This window comes from Salvelinus alpinus, chromosome 31, assembly GCF_045679555.1.
Source record: "Salvelinus alpinus chromosome 31, SLU_Salpinus.1, whole genome shotgun sequence".
Classification (NCBI taxonomy): Eukaryota; Metazoa; Chordata; class Actinopteri; order Salmoniformes; family Salmonidae; genus Salvelinus; species Salvelinus alpinus.
The window spans coordinates 29,664,370-29,675,149 of record NC_092116.1 but is presented as its reverse complement, the minus strand read 5'-3'; the positions used below and the strand labels follow the sequence as shown (position 1 = coordinate 29,675,149).

The 10,780-nt window shown below is 41.8% G+C and overlaps 1 protein-coding gene across 1 annotated transcript in view; it reads right to left on the bottom strand.

Moving 5' to 3' along the window:
* LOC139561428 (sodium/calcium exchanger 1-like) overlaps positions 1–10,780 on the bottom strand; it is a 104,221-nt gene that overhangs the window by 14,340 nt on the left and 79,101 nt on the right. Inside the window, exons 10-14 of the mRNA XM_071378506.1 lie at positions 5,326–5,432; positions 3,387–3,499; positions 1,409–1,508; positions 842–1,003; positions 446–556 (exon numbers count right to left, since the gene is read on the bottom strand). Of these exons, the coding sequence (XP_071234607.1) occupies positions 446–556; positions 842–1,003; positions 1,409–1,508; positions 3,387–3,499; positions 5,326–5,432 (593 nt within the window). The remainder of the gene's footprint in view (positions 1–445; positions 557–841; positions 1,004–1,408; positions 1,509–3,386; positions 3,500–5,325; positions 5,433–10,780) is intronic.

Sequence of the window (10,780 nt, the reverse complement as noted above, 5' to 3'; positions counted from 1 at the left end):
GGGGGGTCATAATTCTGCACGCGTACTCTGTCACACCTACAAACCCCTCTAAGGGGGTCATAATTCTGCACGCGTACTCTGTCACACCTACAGCCCACAACACACACCTGGGTACCGAGGCACGAAGGTTACAGTTTAAAATGTCATTACATCATCATGATTACACAATTAGGACAAACAGAGAGAACAGAGAAGGAGAGAAAAGAGGAGAGAAAGTGTGTGTGTGGGGGGGGGGCTGTGTGTGTGGGGGGGGGCTGTGTGTGTGGGGGGGGGCTGTGTGTGTGGGGGGGGGGCTGTGTGTGTGGGGGGGGGCTGTGTGTGTGGGGGGGGGGCTGTGTGTGTGGGGGGGGGCTGTGTGTGGGGGGGGGCTGTGTGTGTGGTGGGGGGGGGCTGTGTTTGTGGGGGGGGGGGGGGGGCTGTGTGTGTGTTTGTGTGTGTAACCTACCTGGTACAGAGGTCCCTAGTGCTACAAACACCACGGCAGTGACAGAGTCCTTCAGACCCACAGTACAGCCAAAGGCAGAGGCCAGGTCTCCTGTTACAGCCGTCAGAACTCCTAGCAGGTACACAAAAAACACATTACGACAGACAGTAAGATTCCTTCCTCGCCAGCCCACACTGGTAATCAACCTTTAATCGTTTGCTTCGCCACACGTTACCATCCCGCTTGACAACGTCTTAGCTAGCAGGTTGATGACGCGGATAGTGGTATTTCAAGCTGAGTTGACCAATCCCTGGTTACACATGAATTTCATGTTGCCTATTAGGGGAGATGAACAGCGCAGCCATTCCAGTACTCTGTAGGGTCAGGGGTCAGGGGTTAGGGGTTAGGGTTACCTACCGATGAGACTGATGGAGACGATGAAGCAGGCCCAGCCATTCCAGTACTCTGTCGGAGGGACAAAGGCAAACAGAACTTTCCAGAAGACGGTGAGAAAGTGCATGATGTAGTCAAAACAGGATGGGAGACGCTCTTCACCACTCTCCTCATCATCATCATCACCTGGAGAGAAAGAGATGGAGTCTTACTCTATTTAAATAACTCTTTTGTGTGTCTAATATTAACTGTTTCACTTGCTTTGGCAATGTTAACATATGTTTCCTATGCCAATAAAGCCCCTTGAATTTAAATTGAATCGAATTGAGGGAGAGCGAGAGAGAGAAAAGGGGATAGATGCAGGGGGAAAGGGGAGAGAGCGTGAGAGAAATGGGATAGATGCAGGGGGAAAGGGGAGAGAGCGAGAGAGAGAAATGGGATAGATGCAGGGGGAAAGGGGAGGGGGGCAGGGAGAACCAGAGAGTTTGGGTTCTAATTCTGTTCAGTCGGTACGATATGAATTCTGAAGACAGAAAGTGAAATGACGTGAACAGGATGTGACATCACGCAGAGAGGAAGTAAGGTAGGTACCTGCGCTGACGGTTACGGCCGAGACAAACTGCTCCCTCCAGCTGCAGCTTCCCACCACCAACGCTAGATTAGTCTTCTTGATCAGCTTATCTACTGTGTTCTACACACACACACACACACACACACACACACACACACACACACACACACACACACACACACACACACACACACACACACACACACACACACACACACACACACACACACACACACACACACACACCCCCCCCCCCCACACACACACACACACACACACACACAGACACAATAGAGACCCACACACACACACACACACACACACACAATAGAGACCCCCCCACACACACACACACACACACAAACACAGTCAGTTAATACACAATCACACACACGGCTAAATCTTAACTTGAGATTAGAGAAATCTTGGAGAAAATCCGTCATTGACATCAATGCCTGATTCAGGGCTCTACGCAATCTGCAATTCAATGGTAATGTTCCCTGCATTAGTGGAGACTGTATTTACGGTAAACGCCATGTGTCGGCTCCATCAGAAATGACCTTTACATTTCTATCAGACAATCAAATCAAAGGTTATTGGTCACATACACGTGTTTAGCAGAGGTTATCGCGGGGTGTAGTGAAACGCTTGCAATCTGTAGCGCTTCTAGCCATCCAGATTGAATAGAGCGCTCATGCTCGTGGATCTTAAAGGTAAGGATTTACAGCAACAACAAACAAAAACAACGGAGGGTTTGATTCAATCAGATCGGCTTTAGCCAACATCGGCATAGTGGTTGTTTTGAGGGTGTCGGAGGTGGAGATGCGTCAGAGCTGTCAAATCCACAAGCGGCTCCTGGAATTACACCTAAAGCAGACAATAATAATAATAATAAGTCATTTAATTAGTAAAGCGTTTTTTTTCTCAAACCGACAAATATTAATTTATGTACAAACAATCCAAGCTATATCCTGATGTCACCAGATCCAGAGGAGACTGCCATTGGCTGCATTAAGTCGCATTAAGAGAAATCCCATGCAGCCTTGTTTCACAAGCTCTAACACTGGCGTGTGATCTACACCTCCATTAGGCTGATAGAAATCCTCATTATTTAGTTTAAGGATTTTTTTCAATTTGAGCGTAATAACGTGTTATATAGCCTCCACCTTCTAGTTTTGAACGTTTAATAAGAGTGGGGCGGGGTGCGGCTTCGTGACAACGATCTGGAGCTGCTCACCGATTTGACAGCTCCAACTCCGACACCATCCGAACATCTGCTATTGCCGGTTAGCGCTCGATCTGATTGAGTCTAGGTCTGAGTTGATCTCAAGTTATGATTCAGCTTATTTAGTCAATACAGTGAGAAATAAGTTAGTCGTTTTTAAATGTGCTTATTAAAGAGGTTTTACACACCACACACCCCCATGCACTCGCGTACAGAAACACACAAGCATATTATTAATACAGAGACTGAAAGAGAGACTATACCTTCTTAGCTCTTCTCATAAGTGTATTCACCCCACACTACACACACACACACACACACACACAAATGATACACAAAATGAATACACAAAACATTCTAAAAGCTGTCTGAAGATAAAACACAAAAAGGTCTTGCCAACATTAGAAAAAGTTTAAGTTTACAAGTAATAAAATGCTACGTTAGCTGTTCCCATTACATAACCTGGCACATTTAGCCTTATGCTAACCTGACAAGGTGGCAGTGATGATTTCCTGTAAGAAATCCTGCATTTATCACGTGCAACTACGTCGATGATTTTAATTGGCCGATGCACATTTTGAGATGGATATATATATATTTTTTACAACTTTTTTCTTAAACTTTGTTTTTATGTTCGCCAGTATAGACCCAAGACAAATGTATAAAACAAATGCACAAAACAAATGCCCAAAACAAATGTACGAAACAAGTGCTAAAACAAGTGCCTAAAACAAACTAAAAGAGGACTCAAATGAACACAGACACACAGGTACCTTGAACTCGTACGACTCCTCGATGACCACCTCTATCCGTGTGTTTTCTCCCAGACTGGGACAGCCCATCTTGGCCACCTCGTCATCCGTCGGCTTGTTCTCATTGGAGTCTCCTAGGAAACGGGGAAATGACTGACAGGTCACGTGTGTGTGTGTGTGCGTGCGTGCGTGCTCAAGCGAGTATGTGTATGCGTTCACTAGCTAGCATCACTATCGCTGCATAATTAAATCACACCAACCTGTTATCAATAGCGCCTAGACACAAGCTACGCTAACACAACACTTGGCACTGCTGAGGGTTATCATTAGCCTCCAGACACAAGCTAAGCAGTATGTCAAACAAAATATCTCAACACTACATATCATTTCAGTCATATGTGACCTGTTTCAGGAAACTAGGCGTATGTCGCGGGTCACTACTACACAGGAGAGCCGTTTGAACGTAAACTTTTTTAATCAAAATGCGTTTTTTGGCAGAAATACCTTCTGGAACATGTGAACTTTAATTTGCCTTAATAACAAACATGTATATCATCTGTAAATACAAATAAAATGGTTAAATTACAAGCCCAGTTGGTTTAGCTCAGAAAAAGACAGAAACCTTTCCGTTAGCCATGATTGTCTAAGATAATGAGTGGGCTGGACATGCCGAGATATGAGTCTGGATTGGTCTGCCATATAGCACGCTTCTGTCTATTTGAGCTGGTCAGTATGTCTAGGTAATCCTGTCTAACGCAGCTTTTTTTTAATTTTATTGTGTAGTAAAACTGCATAAACCTAATATCAAGTTAAAGTGTACTGTTAGCTAGCTAACATTACGTGTATGCTCTCCACTTTCTGGAGGACCGAGTTTTGAAATCAGTGGAATTAGAGTATGACAGCGAAAGAGATGGAGAAAACACCTGTCTCCGGATTCCATCTTCAAACTAAAGGGCAACCGTGGCATCCGACAGGAGACGTGCCCATCCATGATGTATACGGGTCAGATAGTCTAGCTAGCTACATTTTTAGATATGACATGTTTCTAATTTTGACAGAAAGTGGTCTCACTTCAAGTTAAAGCGTACTGTTAGCTAGCTATTGTTAGCTGGCTAGCTCGCTAGCTAACGTTATGCATATAATCTTATTCCTTGTATCTTAGACATATTGGCTTAACTAGTTATAGCCTAATGCTAACCCTAAAACTAACCCTGCCTCCTAACCCTAAAACTAATTCTAACCCTAACCTTAACCCTAAACCGCCTAGAAATAGCATTTGACCATTTGACCTAGCGGTTCTCATAAACCAACAAAAGGTCCCCAGTTGGTCAAATGTTTGTTTGTTTACTATTGGGGACTTCTCCCCACAAGAATAGTTAAACACGTCAACAGACACACATTTTCACTACTTTATTTGAATCCACCAATCAAAGGATCCAAACATTTCAAAGGTCCCTGTTTGCACGGCCCTCAAGGGTACGTAAAGCACCTCCTTCTCCAAACAGCGAGGCTGCCCACGACAGCTGAAACAGAGCAGTACCTCCTTCTCCAAACAGCGAGGCTGCCCACGACAGCTGAAACAGAGCAGCTGGTAGCCAATTTCTTTGCCCTAGTTTTTTTTTTCAGGCCCGCAATCTGTGTACATGGCTGAGACTGCCAAATATCAGTGCCACCAGCTTGCACCTACTGTACACCCAAGGCTGTCCAAGTGTGCCACAAGGGGCTGGTACTTAAGCAGCTTCTCGACAACACACACACACACACACACACACACACACAAATACAGACACACAGACAGACAGACATATGGACGCAGGCACACACACACAGTCACACACACACACAGTCACACACACACACACACACACACACACACACACACACACACACACACACACACACACACAGTCACACACACACACACACACACTCACACAGTCACACACATACACTCACACACCGTGTTTTTGGCCAGCATCCAGAAGTAGCGGTTCCCCCAGCTCCATTGTGAAGGTCTTGTTCTTCTCATAAAGCTCATCATCAATAATCTTCACCTCGATTATCTTCCTGAAGACAGAGAGGAAGAGAGAGAGACAGAGATGAGGAGGAGAGACAGAGAAGAAGAGAGAGAGAGAGAGAGCGAGAGAGACGGGGTATAAGGAGGAAAAGAAGAGCGAGAGGAGGAGGGAAAAGGAGGAGGAGAGAGGAGTAGGAGAAGGAGGAGGAGGAGAGAGGAGGGAAAAGGAGGAGGAGAGAAGGTGACTTTAGTGACACTATTAATCTGACAGAGAAAAATCCCCATTAAAACCATAACATCTCAATTAAAACCATAAAATCACCATTAAAACCATAAAATCACAATTAAAACCATAAAATCACCATGGAAACCATAAAATCACCATTAAAACCATACAATCCCTAATATAACCACAGCAACAACTGAAAAGATTAAACACACACACACACACACACACACACACACACACACACACACACACACACACACACACACACACACACACACACACACACACACACACACACACACACACATCTGCTGTGTAGTTATGACTAGCGGTCATCTTGAGGGTTAGAGGTCTGTCTCAGTGCTGGATGTTCACACTACTGATAATTTACTGACTGACCCTGGCTGTGGGGGTTTGTTATATATACACTATCACATATATATATACACTATCACATATATATATACACTATCACATATATTATATATACACTATCACATATATATACACTATCACATATATATATACACTATCACATATATTATATATACACTATCACATATATATACACTATCACATATATATACACTATCACATATATTATATATACACTATCACATATATATATACACTATCACATATATATATACACTATCACATATATATATACACTATCACATATATTATATATACACTATCACATATATATACACTATCACATATATATATACACTATCACATATATTATATATACACTATCACATATATATACACTATCACATATATATACACTATCACATATATTATATATACACTATCACATATATATATATACACTATCACATATATATATACACTATCACATATATATATACACTATCACATATATATACACACTATCACATATATATATACACTATCACATATATACAGTGGGGAGAACAAGTATTTGATACACTGCCGATTTTGCAGGTTTTCCTACTTACAAAGCATGTAGAGGTCTGTAATTTTTATCATAGGTACACTTCAACTGTGAGAGACGGAATCTAAAACAAAAATCCAGAAAATCACATTGTATGATTTTTAAGTAATTCATTTGCATTTTATTGCATGACATAAGTATTTGATCACCTACCAACCAGTAAGAATTCCGGCTCTCACAGACCTGTTAGTTTTTCTTTAAGAAGCCCTCCTGTTCTCCACTCATTACCTGTATTAACTGCACCTGTTTGAACTCGTTACCTGTATAAAAGACACCTGTCCACACACTCAATCAAACAGACTCCAACCTCTCCACAATGGCCAAGACCAGAGAGCTGTGTAAGGACATCAAGGATAAAATTGTAGACCTGCACAAGGCTGGGATGGGCTACAGGACAATAGGCAAGCAGCTTGGTGAGAAGGCAACAACTGTTGGCGCAATTATTAGAAAATAGAAGAAAATAGAAGAAGTTCAAGATGATGGTCAATCACCCTCGGTCTGGGGCTCCATGCAAGATCTCACCTCGTGGGGCATCAATGATCATGAGGAAGGTGAGGGATCAGCCCAGAACTACACGGCAGGACCTGGTCAATGACCTGAAGAGAGCTGGGACCACAGTCTCAAAGAAAACCATTAGTAACACACTACGCCGTCATGGATTAAAATCCTGCAGCGCACACAAGGTCCCCCTGCTCAAGCAGGCGCATGTCCAGGCCCGTCTGAAGTTTGCCAATGACCATCTGGATGATCCAGAGGAGGAATGGGAGAAGGTCATGTGGTCTGATGATTCAAAAATAGAGCTTTTTGGTCTAAACTCCACTCGCCGTGTTTGGAGGAAGAAGAAGGATGAGTACAACCCCAAGAACACCATCCCAACCGTGAAGCATGGAGGTGGAAACATCATTCTTTGGGGATGCTTTTCTGCAAAGGGGACAGGACGACTGCACCGTATTGAGGGGAGGATGGATGGGGCCATGTATTGCGAGATCTTAGCCAACAACCTCCTTCCCTCAGTAAGAGCATTGATGATGGGTCGTGGCTGGGTCTTCCAGCATGACAACGACCCGAAACACACAGCCAGGGCAACTAAGGAGTGGCTCCGTAAGAAGTATCTCAAGGTCCTGGAGTGGCCTAGCCAGTCTCCAGACCTGAACCCAATAGAAAATCTTTGGAGGGAGCTGAAAGTCCGTATTGCCCAGCGACAGCCCCGAAACCTGAAGGATCTGGAGAAGGTCTGTATGGAGGAGTGGGCCAAAATCCCTGCTGCAGTGTGTGCAAACCTGGTCAAGAACTACAGGAAACGTATGATCTCTGTAATTGCAAACAAAGGATTCAGTACCAAATATTAAGTTCTGCTTTTCTGATGTATCAAATACTTATGTCTTGCAATAAAATGCTAATGAATTACTTAAAAATCATACAATGTGATTTTCGGGATTTTTGTTTTAGATTCCGTCTCTCACAGTTGAAGTGTACCTATGATAAAAATGACAGACCTCTACATGCTTTGTAAGTAGGAAAACCTGCAAAATCGGCAGTGTATCAAATACTTGTTCTCCACACTGTATATACACTATCACATATATTATATATACACTATCACATATATATATATATATACACTATCACATATATTATATATACACTATCACATATATATACACTATCACATATATTATATATACATTATCACATATATATACACACTATCACATATATTATATACACACTATCACATCTATTATATATACACTATCACATATATTATATATATACACTATCAACTATATATACACTATCACATATATTATATATACATTATCACATCTATTATATATACACTATCACATATATTATATATACACTATCACATCTATATACACTATCACATCTATTATATATATACACTATCAACTATATATACACTATCACATATATTATATATACATTATCACATCTATATACACTATCACATCTATTATATATATACACTATCAACTATATATACACTATCACATATATTATATATACACTATCATGTATATTATATATACACTATCACATATATATACACTATCACATCTATTATATATATACACTATCACATATATTATATATACATTATCACATCTATATACACTATCACATCTATTATATATACACTATCACATATATATATACACTATCACATATATTATATATACACTATCATGTATATTATATATACACTATCACATATATATACACTATCACATATATTATATTTACACTATCACATATATTATATATACACTATCACATATATTATATTTACACTATCACACGCTACCACACATATTATATATTACAGTATCACACAAATTATATATACACTATCACACACTGTCACACATATTATATATACACACTATCACACATGATCACATATATTATATATCCACTATCACACATATTACATATACACTATCACACATATTATATATACACACTATCACACATGATCACATATATTATATATATACACAATCACATATATTATATATACACACTATCACATATATTATATATACACACTATCTCTCTCTGTCTCTCTGTCTGTCTGTTTCTATCACCATATCTCTCTCTCTTTCACCATATCTTTCTCTCTCCTCCATCTCTCTCTTCTCCATCTCTCCATCACTCCTCTCCCCCTCTTCTCCTCCTCTCCCTCTACCTCTCCCCCTTCTCCTCCTCTCTTCTCTTCTCTTTTTTTCTCCCTCCCCCTTCTCCTATCCACTTCCTCCTCTCCTCCCTCTCCCTCTCCCCCTTCTCCTCATTTCCCCTCTCCCTCTCCTCTCCTCTCCAGTTGTTTATGACTGGGTTCCAGAGGATCGGTTAAAGTTCTTGTTCTCCTGATTTGTCCTCTTGTTCCAGCTAATGACATCATGACCCCCGTCGCCGTGGCAGCATGCCAAACAGCCACGACACAAAATATACCTACAAGCATCAAACACCTATACTTACATGATAGAGATGGCAAGGAGGGAGAATAGAGACACAGACAGAGAACGTGAGGTAGAGATAGAAAAGACAGGAATAAAAGTTAATAAATAATAGAAGGGGAAAAAGACAGGAAATAAATAAAAGATAGAAAGTGTATTATAATGTTTATTAACATTATTATTTTTTTAAATACCTTTATTTAACTAGACAAGTCAGTTAAAAACAAATTTTTATTTTCAATGACGGCCTAACCCCGCCGATGCTGGGCCAATTGTGCGCTGCCCTATGGGACTCCCAATCACAGCTGGCTGTGATACAGCCTGGAATTGAACCAGGGTCTGTAGTGGCGCCTCTAGCACTGAGATGCAGTGCCTTAGACCACTGTGCCACTCGGTAGACCTGCATGATTTAGTGTGTTAGAATGCCCTCAGTGAACGAGAGAAAGACAGAAAATAAATAAAAGACAGAAAGTGTTTTTATACTGTTTGATTTAGTGTGTTAGAAACAGGAAGTGTTATTATACTGTTTGATTTAGTGTGTTAGAAACAGGAAGTGAGAGAGGTGTGTTTTCATTACTGGGATGCATCAGCCACAAACTTCTCATTCTACTGAGTGTCTGAGATTTATACACACACACTAAACACAACCCTCTCTCCTGCTCTCCAGTCCTCACACTAAATCACACACACACACACACACACACACACACACACACACACACACACACACACACACACACACACACACACACACACACACACACACACACACACACACACACACACACACACACACACACACACACACACACACACACACACACACACACACACACACACACACACACACACACACACACAACCCCGGAACACACACACACAACCCCGGAACACACACACACAACCCCGGAACACACACAACCCCGGAACACACACACACAACCCCAGAACACACACACACAACCCCGGAACACACACACACACAACCCCGGAACACACACACACAACCCCGGAACACACGCACACAACCCCGGAACACACACGCACACAACCCCGGAAACACACACACACAACCCCGGAACACACACACACACAACCCCGGAACACACACACACAACCCCGGAACACACACACACACAACCCCGGAACACACGCACACAACCCCGGAACACACACACACAACCCCAGAACACACACACACAACCC